The following is a 21417-nucleotide window of genomic DNA, read 5'->3' as shown; positions in this document are numbered from 1 at the left end:
AAAATTCAATTAAACAATAACATTTTCATAATATTAAAATTCATTTAAAAACCACAATAAATATTACAAATGACAAATAAAATTAAACATTACATAATTAAAATCCTAAAAATGAAAAATTACATAATTAAAATCCTAAAAATTAAAAATTACATAATTGAAATCCTAAAAATTAAAAAAACCACTACTCGTTGTCGAATTTCGCCCACATGTGATTGATTAGGTCTTCTTGTAGTTGATTGTGGATTCGAGTATCGCGCATTGTGTGTCTTGTCTCGATCCTCTGGCCAACCGTCGTATGCTCGCCTCGGCGTGGGGGAGACCTCGCTGTTGAGCTTCCGGATTCGTCCTCGTCGTAGAAGCTAGCCGCCCTCGGCCCTTCGTCGGTTATAATCATGTTGTGTAATATAATACACGTGAACATGATGTCGGCGATATTATTCACGTACCACAGCCAAGCCGGGGCCTTCACAATGTTGAATCGAGCTTGAAGGACCCCGAAGGCTCTTTCGACGTCCTTCCGCGCTGACTCTTGACGCTGAGCAAAAAGAACCCGTCTCGGGTCGTGCGGGTTGTGGAGCGTCTTCACGAACGTCGACCACCTTGGGTAGATACCATTGGCGAGATAGTAACCCATGCGGTATGTATTTCCGTTGATGGTGAAGTCGATTGCCGGTGCTACACCATTCATCACATCATTGAAGAGTGGTAAAGAATAGAGCACGTTCAAGTCGTTGTTGGATCCGGCAACGCCGAAATATGCATGCCAAATCCATAGGCGATAGTCGGCGACCGCCTCAAGGATAAGTGTTGGGCAGCCGCCTTTGTGACCGCTTAAGTGTTGCCCCCTCCAAGCAGTCGGGCAATTCTTCCACCTCCAATGCATGCAGTCAATGCTGCCAAGCATTCCGGGAAAGCCATGGACTGATTCGTGAAGACGAAGGTGGGTGCCCGAAGGAATTCATCCCCAAAAGCAGAACGAACGCCCTCGCAAAAATTCTTTAAACAAAGGATTCCAGTGGACTCACCGATATGCAAATACTCGTCGAAGATGTCGGCCGTTTGCCCAGTAGCGAGTTGTCGGATGGCACACGTACACTTCTGCAACGCCGTGATACTTTGCCGGCCGGCTGCATCTACACCTGTTTGAAAGTATTCAACACGTGCGGACAATGTGTTGACAATTCGCATGAACAAGCGCTTTGACATGCGAAAACGGCGCCTGAAGTAATCTGCCGGAAACCGCGGATGGTCGGCAAAGTAGTCGGCAACGAGCCTTTCGTGGGCTCCCTCCCGGTCACGATGGATGTAGCGGCGATTTGATCTAGTGCGTTGAGGAGGATGAGCGGGGGTATTCGCCGCGACATATGCTTCGTAAGCGGCACGATGTTGTTCGTAGTATTCTTGTTCTTCGCGCTCCGCTTCCGCCATGAGATGAGTGAAATCCATTTGGTGTTTTGAGTGAATGTTGAATGTGTTAATAGTTTGTATAAGAATTATGAATGAGAGATGAATGAGAGAAGAATTGATGTGATAAATGAGTGATGAATGTGTGTATTTATAGATGATTTTGGGAAAAAAAAAATAAAAAAAAAATCAAAAAATTCAGAAAAAACGGGGAAAAAACGGCCATATTTTTGGGATTTGGAAAATATTTTTTTTTTATTTTTTAGCATTATTTATAATTAAATACCGATTTTTTAAAAAAAAAATAAAAAATGTTTAAACACAACGGCTATGCAGTTGACGAATGGGAGCGCGCCATTTGTGCGTCCGCTGGCACGGACGTGCTCGATACATCGAGCAGGGCCGTGCCAGCGGCGCGAGCGCAGCGGCGGCGGATGGCGTCCGTGCCAGCGGTGCGGACGGCGGTGGCGACGGACGCCACCGCTGCGCATGCTCTAAACCCCATCGATATTAACTTGGGAAGGACTGAAAATAGTTTCTAAAAAATTTGAAAATTTTTATTATAGAAATTTATTATAAAAAAAAGGTTTGGGAGGGGCTTAATCCCCTCACCTCCTCCACCTGTGTCCGCGAGTGAGTGCTGCAGCCATGGCCACCATTGGGATCCATCCCCTTGATTGGTATCTCTTGAAATGCTCTTTACCATCATTTTGTTGATGATAACTCCTCGATATTCCTAATCATACAACAATTTTTGTTGGTGTTTGCCTTGCTTTATTAATGACTAATTCAACAATGCATTTTCACCCTTATAATAGATATTGGTCCACTGGTGGAGAAATGGGACGATCCCAACCCAACCCAACCCAAGATCAAAGTGTAGCACAAGTTGTTCAACAGTTGGACAAAACTTGCAGAGAAGCTGGCTTCTTTTACGTGGTAAGAATAATCTCCTTCTCTTCCTTATTCTATCAATATTTTTGTCATCTGAGGGGGCTTTTGTATCTCAAGATTTCATGCTTATTTGCGTGTGTGATGTTGCAGAATCACCACAAGTTGAAAAGATATATGTGCTTTCGTCTTCTTATTCTGTGGAATTTTATAGATATTTTTGTATCTAAGTCTTAAGACTCAATTCATGCTGATTTGTGTGTGAGAAAAAAATCAGTGTTTCTTCCTTGTTCCTTAGCATTTTGATGAACTTAGTAGTGTTTATGCAGACGGGCCATGGGATTAATCCGGTTTCCCTTGTGACAGAAATTAGAAGTATATCTCGCTAGTTTTTCGATTTGCCATATGAAGAGAAGCTCAAAATAAAATTCTCTCCAACAACTGGATACAGGTCTCTGCAACATGTAATGGCCATATATATTTGTTGTAATTGATGCAGTTTCCTAACTGAGAATGCCTATGAATGCAGAGGATATCAACGTGTCGGAGTGAACATTACCAGAGGTGTACCTGACTTGCAGGAAGCTATTGATGTAGGTTTGCTTTGGATCCATGTTTCATGATTGATTAGTGCTACTTTGTTTTATCTTCAATTGTAAGTGGATCAATTATATTTATGCGTGGCACGAGACGACCTGCTAAATGAACTATTGAATTACTGGAGACATCATTTTCTAGATCTAGCATGCGTTAAGAGGCTTAGTTCTTTCCTGATAAAGTATTGCTGAACATAAGATTCTACTGGCTTAACCTACGATGGATCTTGATGTATGAGTGAGCTAAATTTTCAATCATCATGTCGTGTTGATTACTTCTACTCCATGGTCCTAAAGTCAAATATATGCCCTCCCAAATACTGTCTGATATTTATGTCATATCCAAATGCATCCTTTACTTGTTTTGGTTTGTGCAATTTGTATCGTTGACTTTGCAAAACACAGTGCTACAAAGAGGTGAAACCGGGAATGTATGGAGACCTTGGTTAAGTTATGGAAGGATGTAATCCGTGGTAAGTATTTGCAGTTAGTATCTGTGGTTAAGTTGTTTTGTTCTGGAATTTCAGTCATCTCACATTCTAGATTGCGTGCTTAGTAAAATGAATGGTAGAATTAGTTTATGGTGTTAACCGTTGCAAGAGGGAGCTTATATCATGCATGCTTGCTGAATCTCCTCTACTTAACATTTCCCGTCACCTCTAATGTTTGTTGGTTGTGTTGCACGTCCTTCTGACTCGAACAAATCCAGTGGTGCACACACTGGCTACGGTACTGTTTATGGTCATTGCACGTTCTTCTCTTAATGCGCTTATGAACCCTAATCCAAACTGGTTTTTTTTTTTTTTTTTCTTTTACTTGTAGGTTTGCTTACTCTCATAAATCAAGACAGTCAGGTAAATGCACTACAAGTACGTGTTTTTCTCCCTAGTCCCAGAACCAAACAATTGCAAGTTTTCCTCTCAGCCAAAACATTATAACTTTTTGAGATGTAGGTGAGAAACATCGATGGGGAGTGGATACCGGCCACACCTGTTCCAGACACATTCGTTTGCAATATAGGCGACATGCTGAAGGTACGCACACGGACACAAGTCTAAAGCTCGTATTCACAACCAAATTTGTACTTATTTTGGATGTTGGGAAGTTGCAGATCTTAACGAATGGGATATACGAATCAACTGTGCTTCGGGTGATGAACAACTCTGTGGAATATTGTGTCTATGTTGCATACTTCTATGAGGTCGAATCATGCCCCCAAATAGGCTTCTGCTATACATACTATGATGTACTAATAGTTCAATCCAATTCTAACACTTGAACACAATTCTCAAACACTTTTCTACATTGATCTTTCGATCCATTGACAAAGAGAAAGACACGATCACACGAATAATGTCTCGATAGGACCACCAAGACAGAAGCTGAAGAGGAGCTTATTTAGAAATTAATTGAACGAAAAAGTGGATACAAGTCTTGCCTGTTGGTGTCTGAGTCTTTGGACAAAGTTGAAAATCAGTATCACATGTTAACAAGATATCATCATTGTCTTCATCCTTATATTTCAATTTGAAAGTTCCCAACTTCAAATTAAGCTTTGTGGCCACTTTTTCAATAAGCTTACTTGCTCCAAACCTGGGACATATTTCAAATGTTATGATATCTTCTTCATGTTTCACTTTTACAATCACCTTCTGTCTCCTCAACAATACAAGGATGAGTGCCTTCTTTGTTTAAAATGGGAAGACCTGTTTTCCTCTTTCCTTTCTCCATTGCCTTTGAATCTTGAGCACCAACACTAGGAAATGAGACTTGTTTTCCCTTTCTCTTTTCTGATTGAGTACATTTGATTTCTGTTTTCCTTTTTCCATTCTGATTTTCAACAATACTGCATTCTTTTGGCTGTTGTTCTTCAACATGCTGATGCTTTTGTAGACCATACTGCACACTCTTAAATTTGACTGGGAACATACCTGCAGCAGCCTCATTAGATTCAGTCGGACCAAGTTTGTGTGCTTCAGAAACGATAACTTCAACCACTAATTCTTCTCCAAGTTGTTTCCCACATGCCATCTTAAACGTTTTGAGTTCATGCTTCATTACTGGCAGTAGAAACCCCAAGAAGGACATGATATACTCATATGTTGCAGGGCCGGGGTAGAGAGCGAACTCCATAACATAAACAAGGTCACCAGTGAGTGAACTTTGCAAACAAATTGCAAAACAAGCATCCCAACTCCAGCTCATGGCATAGCGGGGTTGGTGATCAATGCTGCATTCATATAAATTCGGGCAAAAACAAGATTTACTTTCAGATGCCAATACACTCCCAACAATCCCTTTTGTTGTCTTCACGTGAATAGTTTTAACACCATTAGGCACAAAATCTAATAGATACTTAGTAGACAGTGCGAGCTCCATACAAGTAACATCAGTTTCAGTATTACTAACACATTCTTCATTATGGACCCAAACATATGCTTCATCAAGTTGTGGAATGTTCCGATGAATCAATTGAAGCCCTTTGCGAATTTCATTCAAAGCTTTTTTTCTGCAGTTGAGAGTCTATTCAAATAGAACATATTTTGTCGAGCAAAAAGATGCACTCCCTCCGTCCCTCTGTAGCTGAGTCGTATTCCTTTTTATGTTCTCCCACTGTAGCTGAGTCATTTCCTTTTTCTTTACAAAAAGCACTTTACTCTCGCTTACTTTATTCTCTCTTCATCTCTTTACCTTTTTCCTTTCTACTTTATTCTTCTTTTACTTACCTCATTTAAAACAAATTTTCTTAAATCTCGTGCAAAAAAGAAACGCAGAGAACGGAGGGAGTCCACGATTTATAGAACCATTTACTTTATTCCACTTTTAGTATGCAAACCCCACAATCCATCAACTTTTTACACTCACAATCCAATATAAAACTAATACTTTAAATGTGTCTTACATTTCACTCACTTTCTCCTTTTACTTTTCTTCAAGTCAAACAATTTCTTAAAATATGTGTCGAGTAAAAAAAGGGTTATTTAAATGGTGGACGGAGGGAGTAATTCTATAAAATAAAGAGGCTTACATCATTGTCAAGCTGTCGATTTTGGAAGAATCCTGTGAGGAAATCCATGTCAGTCGGCCAGCTGTTGGTTTGGTAAGAATCTTGTGAGGAAATCCATGTCAGTCCGCCATAGATCTGCAGGAATCTTGTGAGGAAATCCATGTCAGTCCGCCATAGATCTGCATCCTGCATGGAAGTGGACATAATTCATATATATATATATATATATATATATTGGAGAACGTTATTCTCGTATTCATCCCTTAGATCCTTTATTCTTCTTAATATGGGCCGTTAGATCTCATTCATCAACGGTCCAAATGATCTGCATTATTACACTATAATGGTGCATTATTATTCGGTGTGCATTATTCAACTGAAAATCTGCATTATTAAATGACACGTGGCACCAATCTAACCGTCGGATGACAATCGTGAGGCTGAGATTAAAAAGAACAAAGAACAAAAGATAAAAAAGGAAATGAATACATCCATATATATATATATATATATATATATATGGTCATATTAGGTTGAGATATTTTAGCTTAATTGAGAATTGAGATGCATTTTAATTCATTCATCCACAACATTTTCAAAATATCAACTGCAAGTATATTATGTCAACTCGGGGGTATTATAATCAATAGTCTGCACATCAAATGTCTATAGCAAATGTCAACTACATTATATGGGTATAGTTACCATTATGCTCTTTCATAATTAATTAATCTAAAAATATTTTCCAGGTGGCAAATTATGGACCACTCATTTAATAAAAATGAGTGGCTGATAATGCATCTCAATTCTCAATTAGGCTAAAAAAATCTCAATTGATCAGAACCCTATATATATATATATATATATATATATATATATATATATAGGATTGTGATCAAGATAGAACCATTCTTAAACGTAGAACCATTCTTAAACGTAGAACAAATGCCAAACGGAGGTCGTTAGATCTTTTAATCCAATGGTGTTGATTTGCACAACAACTTCCCATTACAACCAAAACTATTATTAATGGGTGAATGCAGATAAGTGAAAAAATAAAGCATGCATGGACTCTTCTTCGTTTCATTCATTCTTCCATCAACATGTGAGTTTTTTCACATGTTTAGTCCGGAATGTCGTGAAAACATAGTCTAATATGTATGATTTTTAATCTTGACCGTCATTTTTTCCTCATCCAATGAATAAAATATGTAGAGTTCTAGGTTCTACACTTAAGAATGGTTCTATCTTTAACGCAACCCTATATATATATATATATATATATATATATATATATATATATATATATATATATATATATAGGGGAGTGTTATATTGCTAACTCAATACTTAATTACTAACTACAACTAAATAATAGTTATTAGATATTTAAATTAAGGGCCTAAATCATTAGCCCCCGGAATGTCAATACGATCAACAAAAAATGTCAATAAGGATATTAAGGCCAATTTATAACAAATTAGTTGTAACTAACTTTTGAAAAATATCCCATAAGTTTAAAACAAATATAACTTTCTCGATTTAAATTATTTTTTCGCACAACATATATCAAATTAAAGATAATTTCATAAGGATTCTAACGAGATCTCACTTGCATATATTCCAATGTCAAATTTTGAATTTTTTTTTGAAAATTTTCAATTTTTTCGTACAGCAACAAATGTTAACTTGATATATAAAATATGTCAATATAATACATGTAGAATGTCAATATAAGTAATGTGTTAACATTCTCAAGGCATTGTGTTGATATTCTCAAAGCATTGTGTTGATATTTTTGAAACACTATTGACATTTTCATCCAAAACCCTAATTTGATAGTTTTTTTTTCTTTTTCTATTTAATTAATACAAACAAAAAATTACACGTGGCAAATTGTAGACCACAAGTTTTCTAAAATCATATGGTTTTAAATTAGTTGTAGTTAGCAATTAAATGATGAGTTAGCAATTGATCACTCCCCTATATATATAGGGGTGTGATACGTTGCTAACTTTTCTTAAGTTGCTAACTTGTTAACTCATCAACATAGTTTATTAAAAATGTCAACACGATGATAATGAAATGTTAACATAAACTTAAGTTGTTATTTTAATACATTGTGTTGACATTAATATTTACATGTCACCACAGTTTATTAAAATGTCAACACATAATTTGTGTTGACATTTTAATGTGATCGTATTGACATTTTTAATATACTACGTTGATGAGTTAGCAAGTTAGCAACTTAAGAAAAGTTAGCATTACTTACAAAATACGTAATTCCATATAATAATTTAATTTATTCAATTAGCCCCAATTATTATTTATTCACGCTCATTTTTATTTTATATGCATATTACTTCCCAGTTCCCACAATATGTCTTACGTTCTATTTCCATACCCAAAGTCATGCATTCATATCATTTATACCTTTATTTCAAGGCGCATATAGCGACCACTAACATTCTCACATATCAAAATAGATATTGTCCCATTAAGTGCTTAGTGACAGACTAGGGTTTTCGGACCAGATCAGAAACAGAATCAAATGCAGACGCGGATTTTGTCCTTGAGAGGAGTCCGCAGAGACCACTCATTTAGGGTGCAGAAAAATAATCAGATCACCCATGAGGGTGCATATCAGACGGATCATATAACATATGACAAATGATCCTCGCTTCGGTTATCCAGAAGATGTGTGATCACAGATAATGCAGCGCTGCTGTCTCCTATAGCATGCCAATTGTACCCACAGTACACACTCGAGCACGAGGCGTAAGCACAATTAAGTATACTTTATTACCAACACTTTCCAACATCACACGTCAACACAGACAGATAGACAAACATCATCACAGATGATCACATTTGTGTACATCTCATCAGCATATATTTTATCACGTTCACCTTAACGCCCATTTCCATATTTATCTAATCAACTTTGAAGCCAATATCATATTTTTTTTCATATCGAATTCATATAATCATTTCACATTAACACATATATCATTACCTTTCATAATACTCTCTCTGTCCCCAAAGAGTATGAACATTGGGTTTGACACGAGTTCTAATAAATAAGGAAAAAGTAAGAGAGAGAGAAAGGGTAGTGGAAATAACATTAGTGGAGAGTGGGGTCCACATTATTATAATAGTATAAGTGTTGATGGTAATGGTATAAGTTGTAAATAAAATGATGTGTAGGGATAGTATGTTGTTTGAATTTTTTAAAATTAGAAAGTTCATACTCTTTAGGGACGAACGAAAAAGGAAATAGTTCATACTCTTTGGGGACGAGGACGGAAGGAGTATAATATTTCTAATCTTATCATATATATATATATACATACCATTTCTTCTCAGATTCCATACTAAATTCCATACTAAATTAATGAATATTATAGCAGCTCATGTCTTTCACATCATAAACATAATAATCAAGCATCTCGTTCACCTATATTCATATTTGTTCACAATTTAACACCCATTATCTCAACTAAAAAGATCAAATACCATAAAGAGTATTCGCTACCTCTTAAGCTTAAGAACATAAGCTTATTTCACCTTGATATCTCGCTATCTTCCAAGTCCATTCCTTCGTGTCTGCTTCATAAAATTGGCTCTTTTGCCTTGATGCGAAATATATTCGTTAATTACATTCTAGTGTAACAATTTCTTCTTAACTTTATATTATGCTAATTCTTCAGTCTTCAGCCCTTTTTCATTACTTCTAAAGCTTCCAGAAATTCACATATATTTATATTAACACTCATATTTACCCAATATCATATTTTTATAATTAAATTATCTAAATAAATTCCTTTGCTATCTCATCTTAGTCTCCCTTCATCTTCATCTTCAACTTCCTAAGATCACATTTGTATTGGACTGATTCCTCATTCATATTCTATATTCATTCGGAAGGCTTTAGGAGCTTGGCCTAATATTTTTAAATACCCAAAGAAGTCTAGTTTACAATACAACAAGATTCATTCAGAAATTCATAATGGTTTGGGAGATATCATCATTTTTCCACAAACTATCAAAACTGACAGTTTCTGTCAACATTTTCTAACTAATTATTATAAAGAGTAGATGAACTCCTAAACTCTCCAAAAATATTCAGGGGGATACTGGACTCATCAAAGTAATTTTAAAAATTGGTAAACCAAACTTTGCACAACCCTAATTGTGCTACAAAAATCGGAACAAGTGACTGAAAAACAGGGCAAAATAATCATCTTCAAAACATGCTCTATATTATTATTTACTCAAATAGCAATAGAAAAATCAAGTAACAAAGCATCTTTCAGTCCCAAACTATGAAAGCCAAAAACTTAGGTTTTCTAAATTCATAAATTTATCAATTCATATGCTTCAAAAATATGATAGAAGTGAAGGCCTACCTTGATTTAGTAATATTTCGTCGATTACATGCCTGATTGCTGACGAACCCAATAAAACTAGAAGGAGAAAAATGCTAGGGAAAGATGGGAAAGGAGTTGCCGTTTCTGGGGAGAAATAAGGAGAAAGAAGAAGTGTTGAATTATAAAACGTACGGTAAAGGCCAAAACTAGTCCTGAACATATGTCCATTTTATGATTTTGGTCATAGACATTATCTTTTGAATTTTTAGATCCCAAACATTTCAACTCGATCACAATCGATCCAAAGTTAACTTTTCCATCAAATTTTAAGTGTCGACGTTTTTAATCCATATTTTGATCAAATTAAACTGTTAAATACAATTATTAACTCCCTAATTATATCCTTAATTATTTTAATAAATTATCATTTAAAATATAAAACAAATAATGTTAAAAAAAAGAAATAACAAAGACTCTTTATCTCTTTACCCAGAAAACCATTACATCATCATTCTTGCTAAACAAAGGTATCATTTTCAATCTTTAGACACATCAGAAAACCATTACAAGCTCTATCCCCAGCTTTATTTTATTATATGTCGTATTAGTTAGGACATTTGTCACAATTTTATTTTACACATATTCCTCATTTTTCTAGAATTCTCCTTTAATTTCCACCACAACTGTTAGGAACCATTTCATGTCCATATACATATATAATTTCGTGCATTATGATATTAAGGTAGAAAGAATTAAATCTAATTCATGTGAGATGAAAATACCCTTACACAAATTCTTTATATGAACATCCCTTAAATTTAAATGACTTGCTCAAAATTACTCAAAATTAAACACGTAATAATTCCAACAATAACTTTTAAGAGTGATATATTTTGTGATAAGAATGATGTGTTTTGTGAACAAGAGTGAAGTAAAATCGTAATAAGATTGATGTGTTTTGTGAACAAGAGTGAAGTAAAATCATAATAAGAGTGATGTGTTTTGTGAACAAGAATGAAGTAAAATCATAATAAGAGTGATGTGTTTTTTAAACAAGAGTGAAGTAAAATCATAATAATAGTGATGTGTTTTGTGAACAAGAGTGAAGTAAAATCATAATAAAAGTGATATGCTTTGTAAATAACAGTGAAGTAAAATCGTAATAAGAGTGACGTGTTTTGTAAACAAGAGTGAAGTAAAATCATAATAAGAGTGATGTATTTTGTGAACAAGAGTGAATTAAAATGATAATAACAGTGATGTGTTTTGTAAACAAGAGTGAAGTAAAATCGTAATAAGAGTGATGTGTTTTGTGAACAAGAGTTAAGTAAAATCATACTAAAAGTGATGTATTTTGTGAACAAGTGTGAAGTAAAATCATAATAAGAGTGATGCGTTTTGTAAACAAGGGTGAAGTAAAATCGTAATAAGATTGATGTGTTTTGTAAACAAGAGTGAAGTAAAATCATAATAAGAATGATGTGTTTTGTGAACAAGAGTGAAGTAAAATCATAATAAGAGTGATGTGTTTTGTAAATAACAGTGAAGTAAAATCGTAATAAGAGTGATGTGTTTTGTAAATAACAGTGAAGTAAAATCGTAATAAGAGTGACGTGTTTTGTAAACATGAGTGAAGTAAAATCATGCTAAGAGTGATGTGTTTTGTAAACAAGAGTGAAGCAAAATCATAATAAGAGTGACGTGTTTTGTAAACAAGAGTGAAGTAAAATCATAATAAGAGTGATGTGTTTTGCGAAAAAGAGTGAAGTAAAATCATAATAAGAGTGATCTGTTTTGTGAAGAAGAGTGAAGTAAAATCATAATAAGAGTGATGTGTTTTTTAAACAAGAGTGAAGTAAAGTCATAATAATAGTGATGTGTTTTATGAACAAGAGTGAAGTAAAATCATAATAAGAGTGATCTATTTTGTGAACAAGAGTGAAGTAAAATCATAATAAGAGTGATGTGTTTTGTAAACAAGAGTGAAGTAAAATCGTAAAAAGAGTGATATGTTTTGTGAACAAGAGTGAAGTAAAATCGTAATAAGAGTGACGTGTTTTGTAAACAAGAGTGAAGTAAAATCATAATAAGAGTGATGTGTTTTGTAAACAAGAGTGAAGTAAAATCGTAATAAGAGTGATGTGTTTTGTGAACAAGAGTGAAGTAAAATCATAATAAGAGTGATGTGTTTTGTAAACAAGAGTGAAGCAAAATCATAATAAGAGTGATGTGTTTTGTAAATAACAGTGAAGTAAAATCGTAATAAGAGTGACGTGTTTTGTGAACAAGAGTGAAGTAAAATCATAATAAGAGTGATGTGTTTTGTAAACAAGAGTGAAGTAAAATCATAATAAGAGTGATGTGTTTTGTAAATAACAGTGAAGTAAAATCGTAATAAGAGTGACGTGTTTTGTAAATAAGAGTGAAGTAAAATCATGCTAAGAGTGATGTGTTTTGTAAACAAGAGTGAAACAAAATCATAATAAGAGTGATGTGTTTTGTAAATAACAGTGAAGAGCAATACTATAAACTTTTGCCACTTGACACGAAGCAATATCGAGCAATCAATCCCAAATTAAGCAATCGACCAACCCTCCGTTCTCGGACTTTTTCAGCGGCGGCCACCACACAGCCGTTTCTAGCTCTGCAGGGAACTTCTCCTGCATCGCTCCGATCAGGGGGAGAAGTTACGCTCTGTCGAGAGGTAGAACTCTCTCCATTGCCCTTGCGACGTCGATTTCGGTAATGAGATCGGTTAGGATCAGCACCGTTTGGATCTCTTCGTGCAGTTGCTTGAACAATCTGGTGGCGTTGCGCTGCTCTTCAGCGAGCTGCGAGGGTTGGAGCATGTTCACCCCCGCCGTCATCTCCACGAACAGCCCGGCGGAGGACGCCTTTAGGGGAAGAACGGACGCATGTGCTGCGGCGGCGGAGAGACCGGCCATGCTGAAGCGAGTTCTCCAGCAGAATAGCCTCGTATGAATTTCATAAAATGATTTCCAAAAATACCCTTGGCCTATTTTACATTATAAAAATAAATAATATTTGTTCCATTAAGATGTGTGGCTGAGATTTGTTCTCTAGTTATACACTTAAAATTAGTTATATCTTGATCACTAACATATATAGAGTTGTGATCAATGTCGAACCATTCTTAAAGATCGAACTAAAGACTAAATATTGTCCATCTATTTTCTTAATCTCGTGGTTATGATTAATTTACCATTATTTCATTATTTTATCCCAAAAAATCTTGTTTGGGAAATCAATATATTATGAAACATAAAATACATGTTTCTTCCCATCTCTCAATTCTTCAATCGCCGATCTCTCATTCAATCTTCATCGATCTCATTCTCGCAATCTCCTTCATCTTCATTGATCTACTTCTCGTAATCTCCTTCAATCTTCATTGATCTCTATCATCGGACAATTGTGTTGCCTCAATTGCCTTAATCGGATATTGAATTGCAGCAGAAATCATACTACGTTGGAAGAATATATCAGTAAATTAATACAACTGATGTTAGCCTTTACACGTAAGTATGGATCCAGGAAAAAGATCAAGCAGGAAAAAAAATTAAAAAAATAGCAGCAATAATAATCAAACATCAGATTAAATCCTTCAGTCAGTTATCACTAACCGGAAACTCATCCCTAGAACCACGTGCTTGTGCGTCGACGATTCAATTCGAGAAGGGGAGAAGAAAAAAATCGAAATCAGAAATGGCATCCGCAGCAGAGGAAGAAGCAGAGCCGGAGACCAAACACACGGCCTCGAAGGCGGAGACGAATTTGAAAAGGACGTCATCTATAAACCAGAGGTGTAGATTGAACCTCTTCTTCCACCGCAATGCGGCTGAGCTCCTCAACTTCCACCGCCACGAACTGCCGCCGCTGCCGCTGCCGGAGGAGGTGCTTCTCTCGCTCTCGCTCCGGCTGCTGCTGCTGCTGCTGCTGCTCCCCTTCTTGTTCAGCCTCTTGAAGAACAGCAAGAAACTGGAAGATTTCTCCATGAATCGGTGCCTCCGCTGATCTGATTGAGAACGGGAAACCGCGGTTGGTTACGATGAGTTTTGGGTTTTTTGTTTTTGGGAATTCAGATAAAATTGTACCGTTATTGGCTACAAATTTGGAGTAGAAAAAATATAAAAATTATTGTTATTTAGATATCTATATTTACTTCATTCACTTGCATTATTACTTCATTCACTTAGATTATTACTATTTCATTATTTAACTATCTATATTACTTCATTTGACTAGATCATTACTTCATTTTATTCTATTCTATTACTTCATTCAAATAGTTTTATCACTTAATTAGACTAGGTTATTACTTTAAGGGATTCTTGAGCATATGAGGAAGAGTGACCAATACTTCATTCATATGTGCATTTACTTCATTCAACAAGTATACCATTTCATCACAATAGAATTTTACTTCATTGAACTTCAATTGTGTTATTACTTCAGTCCATTACCTTATTAAATGAAGTTATAACTTCATCAACATTGACATACATCATAATAAAGAATAAATACTTCATTTTGAAAGCACTTCACACAGTCTATTCGCTTTAAATTTTGTAAAAAGGTTAAACAAATTCAAATTCAAAGTGGAATGAAGTAATAATCTACTGGAATGAAGTAATTAACTATTGGAATGAAGTAATAAATCTACTAGATGAAGTAATAAACTATAAATGTAATTTGACAAAAATACCCTCGGTTGATTTAATTTGGCTACCTAATGAATGCGAAAATTTTCACTACATCATCTCATCTCATCCATTAAAAACTAGATCTAAGGGCTCCAGATTTTGTTTCCATATTTCTCGCCTATTTTATTTACATAGGCTCCAGATTTTCTTCCGATTTGGTTCATTATTCCATAATCTCCAGATTTTGTTTACATATTTCTCGCATAATTGTGACCGGGAAGATGTTTTCAATTTTGCATATAAGTTGATAAAATGATACTTTAACCTGATAAAATGACATATTATGCATTGCGGATTATGTGTTAACATGATACTTTTGGCTTATAAATGTTAGGTTTACTGCATAGAATGATAGTTTTGCCGGATAGAATGATACTCTGAGTAGATAAAATGATAGTTTTGCTGGATAGAATGATACTCTGAGTTGATAAAATGATAGTTTTATTGATTTGTAGGTATGTACATTCCTGCATACTATGATAGTTTTACCGGATAGAATGATACTCTAAGTTGATAAAATGATAGTTTTGCAGGATAGAATGATACTCTGAGTTGATAAAATGATACTTTTGCCGGATAGAATGATACACTGAGTTGATAAAATGATAGTTTTACCGGATAGAATGATACTCTGAGTTGATAAAATGATAGCTTTATTGATTTGTAGGTATGCACATTCCTGTTTGTGATGATGCTTTGAAGCCAATAATTAGTATGATATTCAATACATTAGTAGAAGCAGCTGATTTCTATGAACATTATGCTCGTTAAGTTGGTTTTGGCATTCGTAATATGGGCAATAAATCAGTTCATGATATTATGTAATTATATTATGCATTGCCGATTATGTGTTAACATAATACTTTTGGCTTATAAATGTTAGGTTTACTGCATACAATGATAGTTTTGTCGGATAAAATGATACTCTGAGTTGATAAAATGATAGTTTTGCCAGATAGAATGATACTCGGAGTTGATAAAATGATAGTTTTACTGATTTGTAGGTATGTACATTCCTGTTTGTGATGATGCTTTGAAGCCAATGATTGGTATGAAATTCAATACATTAGTAGAAGCAGCTGATTTCTATCCATGGTTTCATTTTATCATTTGAAACTATCATTTTATCCCCTATAACTATCATTTTATAATTTAAAACAATAATTCATCATGAAATAAGGTATGAATTGATGATACAAAACCAAGTATGAAGTAAATTCAAAGTAAATTCATCATGCTGTCATATGTAACTGTAAATCTACACTAAAAAACTATAGAATTTAAAAAAATGAGAATCTCTGGCATAATGATAAAATCGAGCAAAAACAAAAGTGAAATAAGTAATAAACTTCATCCATCCTTCCTTCGATTATGCTTGAGCGTTTTCCTTCGACATATTCCAGAATTTGGATGATTTTTCCTTCGAAACTGAAGAAGCAAGGGTTTGAAATGCGATTCGCAGGGTTTGAGTGTGAGAGAAATTGAATGCAGTGTTTAATTCACGTTTTCTTCTTACCCGCCCAATTTTATAACAAAATGACAATTTTGCCCTTAATATATCCGAAATATGATAGTTTTATTTGATAAAATGATAGTTTTGTTAGATTAAATCCAGACCACATATTTTTAAAATGTGTGGTGGAGATTTAGTTATAGGGTTATCACACAAATTTGAGTTATCATTATAATGCACCACTATATATATATATATATATATATATATAGGGTTATCACACAAATTTGAGTTATCATTATAATGCACCACTATATATATATATATATATATATATATATATAGGGATGTATTCATTTCCTTTTCCTATATTTCCTCCTTTTTCCTTCTTAATCTTAACCGTTGATTTTCGAAATCTTATGGCCTAAATTTAGCTGTATAAACAATATTTTTAATGATTAAAAACCGTGAAAAGGGCTTACTTGGAACTCAATATGTTGGTTGGTTATGGTAAGTCCTTAATTTAGGCTTAATAAGATCTGCACAGTTATGCTTCCCTGCAATACGCCCAGACGCGAAGTTCTCCACACATCCCTCGCTGCAATTGAATTTGTGCGCTCATCACTGATTTGCAATTCTCGGATATCAATGCACGCTTATGGTTTTATTAAAAAGGTTCTCAATTCATTATTCAATTGTTATTTTTGCAATTGGTAGAATATAACAATATTGAATTATGGATAATAGTGTATGGACTATGGGGAATCCTTCCATTTGATTTTTTATTTGCATACAAAACTCACGAATCACAATTCTAATCCAAATAATTAAATAAGATGCCCATTTAGCCATTACTGTTTCCACACACGTGATTCTTCTCCGTTTCCGAAGACTCATTTTCTCCTCCTCAATTTGAATATAGTGGAGTTGTAGTAAACAACATATGTTAAAATTTTAAACTGCATATATTGGTGAACATGATCTGAAGTAATAATGTATAGATTATATATCGATTTGGGATACATTGATGGAATGTTGGTTATGAAAGAGATATATATGCACTATTTCTGAAGGGTAATGTACAACATATGAAAGAGATAATACATGTAATGTATAAATATAAAGATGTAATGCACTATTTCTGAAGGGTAATGTGCACCGTATGTCATATAATGCATATTAAGCTTAACATGTATTGTTTTGTGATTAATAACAATGTTTAAACCGATACGAATAGTGCTCTGAATGTTAACGAATAATGGATATTATTGGCTATAAAATGCACCATATGTGAACTGCAATGTATACGAATAAGATGTGCCGTGTTTCGTTGTTTGGCACACGTTTCTTGTTTCCCCTAAGGGTTTAATAAGTCTAGGGGCTAGGGTATAGTACGTACACATAAATAACAACGTTTAAACTGATACGAATAATGCACCGAATGGTTACTAATAATGGATATTATTGATTATATAATGCACCATATGTGAACTGCAATGTATACGATTAAGATGTGTCGTGTTTCGATGATTGACACACGTTTCTTGTTTCCCCTAAGGGTTTAATAAGCCTAGGGGCTAGGGTATAGTACGTACTCATTAATAACAATGTTTAAACATATACGAATAATGCACCGAATGGTAACGAATAATGGATATTGTGGACTACATAATGCACCATATGTGACCTGCAATGTATACGAATAAGATGTGTCGTGTTTCGATGTTTGACACACGTTTCTTGTTTCCCCTTAGGGTTTAATAAGCATAGGGGCTAGGGTATAGTACGTACTCATTAATGGTCTTTGTTAACGTTGTTATTAATGTGTACATACTAGACCCTATCCCCTGGGCTTAATATTAATGCGTATATGATGTACATAAAATTTAGGCGTACTATATGTATGGCTTAATATTTTAGGTGTACAATATACATATGCATTATTTGGGTTTGCCATTGCATTACGCCCAAGTATTGGTGCATTATTTGGTTAAAATACACAAACAACGTTCAGTAATGCATAATCTAATACGAATACTTACATTATATGCAGATATGATGCACATTAAATTGAGGCCTACTATATATATGGTTTAAATTATTAAGTGTGCAATATACAAATGCATTATTTGGTGTTGCCATTGCATTGCGCATAACGATTAGTGCATTATTTGGGTTAAATACACAAACAACGTTTTGTAATGCATAATCTAATACGACTACTTACATTATATGCATATATGATGCACATAAAATAGAGGCGTACTACATACAGGGCTTAATGTATTAGGTGTTTAATATACAAATGCATTATTTGGTGTTGCCATTGCATTGCGCACAAGGTTTAGTGCATTATTTGGCATATGTTAAGCATTACGAGAGTTAATCGGCCAACTATACAGACAAAAAACATAATACAAACAAGACAAATAACATAATACACCAATTACACACTAAGTATTCTTAGCTGTCTGAATAATCACGATGAACATACGGTTAGGCTGATTGTTCACAAGATCAAAATCAGAAAGACTAATCTCAAAAACATTGTTAAGTGTATTCAAGTTTGTAAAAAGATCTAAAGTGCTAAGTCTTCCAACAAATACCAGAAACCATCAAGCACTACAAGCTGTCTTGGATTTAACTGCTTCAAGCAGTTCAGAAACTCCGACGGTGTGCGCCTGCAGTAAAGACGATCAGTCTTTCTTCCCTTAACTTGTGTCTGTTGAACATCACCTGCTGAGCTACTAGGGGCAGCAGCTGCCAACCGATCCCTCAACTTTTGTGCCAACGCTACCGGAATTAAATCATCAACTGCATCGTCGAGTTCAGATCTTACTCGCTTCTCTGAAATTGCACAAACAAAGTAACAAATCACAACATTTTCAAAAAAGTGGACTACGTTCTGTGTAATTATGTGTTCATGTTAATGTTTACATATTAATGCAAACAACGTAATCAATCACATCACATGAATGATTGAGTAAAACATTCGCATAATGCATTAAACATCACTGATAATGCACTAAATATTAATGCTACTGCTTTAGATACTACTGATAATGCACTAAATATTACTGCTAATGCATTAGATAATACTGTTAATGCACTAGATATTACTGATAATGCATTAGATACTACTGATAATGCACTAAATATTACTGATAATGCATTAGATAATATTGATAATGCACTAAATATTACTTATAATGCACTAAATATTACTGATAATGCATTAGATAATACTGATAATGCACTAAATATTACTGCTAATGCACTAATATACCTCATATAATGCACACAGTAACACTAAAAAATACATGCTTATAGTTCCACAATTCATTGAATATATCTGAAATTATGAACCGTGTCATGTTTTTAGTTAGCACACCACGCAACATGTATAATGCGGATTTAACAGAATTGCTAATACCATCACTCACAATCTAAATATTAATGATACTGCATTAGATACTACTGATAATGCACTAAATATTACTGATAATGCACTAGATAATACTGATAATGCACTAAATATTACTGATAATGCATTATATACTACGGATAATGCACTAATATACCTCATATAATGCACACAGTAACACCAAAAAATGCATGCTTATAGTTCCACAATTCATTGAATATATCTGAAAGTATGAACCGTGTCATGATTTTAGTCAGCACACCAGACAACATGTATAATGCGGATTTAACAGAATTGCTAATACCATCACTCACAATCTGAAAAAACAAATATTGATTTGAAGCAACACGATGTAAATTTTACCTGCAGCCTCTGTTACTTGCGATAGCGGACGACCCCTCTTCGGCATTTTCGATCTGGCAAAAACCACAAAAACATATCATGGTACTGGAATTCATCATTATTTAACCGAACCCAAAATGGGTCTGCAAAATCACGAAACCGCCGCCTTGGTCTGCAAAATCACGAAAAAAGGACGCCTAAATCACTGTTGAAACATACCTATTAGAAAGTAGTCGGTGTTTCCGAGTCGATTTCAGCGTTGAAAGCTAATTCCCTCCGAAAATTTGGTCGACAAAATCCAAAATCTCCAAACGCGCCGCTGGGGAGGTAGATTTCTAGGGTTTGGGTAGTGGAGAGAGTGGAAGTAGTTGTAAGGGTTGTGGGCGTAATGAATGAGGAAAGAAGGAGAATATGAGCGTTTGAAATCCCGTGAAATTAGCATATTCCAAGATATGGCGGTTCAGCTTCTGTCAAATGGCCAAATTACCCCTGTAATGCATTAAGCCAACGTCTATAATGCAACACGGAGGTAAATTTATTAAAACAATCCGATCCGTCGATTCCCTAGATCTAACGGGTATTATTAAGAAGGAAAAAGGATGTAAGATGGGAAAAGGAGAATAAGGTCCCCCTATATATATATAGGGGTAGTGATATAATGTAAACCATATATCAATACAAACTCCAAACTTTAATCCTAGCCACTAATTATTATAGATCAACGCTTATTACGTTTCCAGATTAAAATGTCAATAACTTCTATGAATCTATCAACAAAGGGTATATTAGACAGTTTCATAATATGATGAATCATTTAATTATAGAATAATTGTGTAATCTCGATTTCATCGTTTTCTCTCCTTCCACTATTCACGTTAATGAAACAGTTTCATTCCTCCCCTCATTCCATTTTTTTGGGCAAGTTGGTTGTTTTTCCGGCCAAAACACCTAGCTAATTTCGATCATGTGCTGATTTGTCGAAAAAATTGCACGAATTTTGCATTGAAATTGTGTTGATTCTTTGTTGATTTTGTATTTTGTGTTGAAATCGTGTTGATTTTTCGCCTTTGATTGCGTTGAAAAATTGCATGAATTATGTGTTGAAATCGTCGTTCTCTATGTGTTGATTTTATGAAGATGTTTTGTTGAATTTGTGTCCATTGTCCGAATCGTGTTGAATCCAGCGTGTTGATTTTTTGT

At 34.6% G+C, this 21417-nt stretch overlaps 1 protein-coding gene, 1 long non-coding RNA gene and 1 pseudogene across 11 annotated transcripts; 1 reads left to right on the top strand and 2 right to left on the bottom strand.

Moving 5' to 3' along the window:
- Positions 1 to 1434: 1434 nt before the first annotated feature.
- LOC121778870 lies at positions 1435 to 4173 on the top strand (annotated as a pseudogene).
- LOC121779498 (protein NLP7-like) lies at positions 4048 to 10423 on the bottom strand. 10 transcript variants are annotated; one of them, XM_042176828.1, is made up of 4 exons: positions 10314 to 10415; positions 9440 to 9536; positions 5923 to 6087; positions 4048 to 5403 (listed from the first exon to the last, which is right to left on the bottom strand). In XM_042176828.1, the coding sequence occupies exons 3-4, from the start codon at positions 5925 to 5927 to the stop codon at positions 4521 to 4523; spliced, it is 888 nt and encodes a 295-aa protein (XP_042032762.1). In that variant the 5' UTR covers positions 5928 to 6087; positions 9440 to 9536; positions 10314 to 10415; the 3' UTR covers positions 4048 to 4520. The 10 variants fall into 10 exon arrangements, with proteins under 10 accessions (XP_042032762.1, XP_042032770.1, XP_042032766.1 ...); XM_042176836.1 differs by having other exon boundaries at positions 4048 to 5124; XM_042176832.1 differs by having other exon boundaries at positions 4048 to 5021.
- An 8722-nt stretch (positions 10424 to 19145) lies between these two features.
- LOC121779544 lies at positions 19146 to 20574 on the bottom strand. The gene is made up of 3 exons (XR_006045843.1): positions 20437 to 20574; positions 20239 to 20291; positions 19146 to 19298 (listed from the first exon to the last, which is right to left on the bottom strand). It is a non-coding gene; the product is annotated as an uncharacterized LOC121779544 (long non-coding RNA).
- Between the last annotated feature and the right edge of the window lie 843 nt (positions 20575 to 21417).

Source organism: Salvia splendens, chromosome 19 (genome assembly GCF_004379255.2).
Source record: "Salvia splendens isolate huo1 chromosome 19, SspV2, whole genome shotgun sequence".
NCBI lineage: Eukaryota > Viridiplantae > Streptophyta > Magnoliopsida > Lamiales > Lamiaceae > Salvia > Salvia splendens.
The sequence above is the reverse complement of the archived record's forward strand: the minus strand, read 5'-3'. Positions and strand labels throughout refer to the sequence as shown.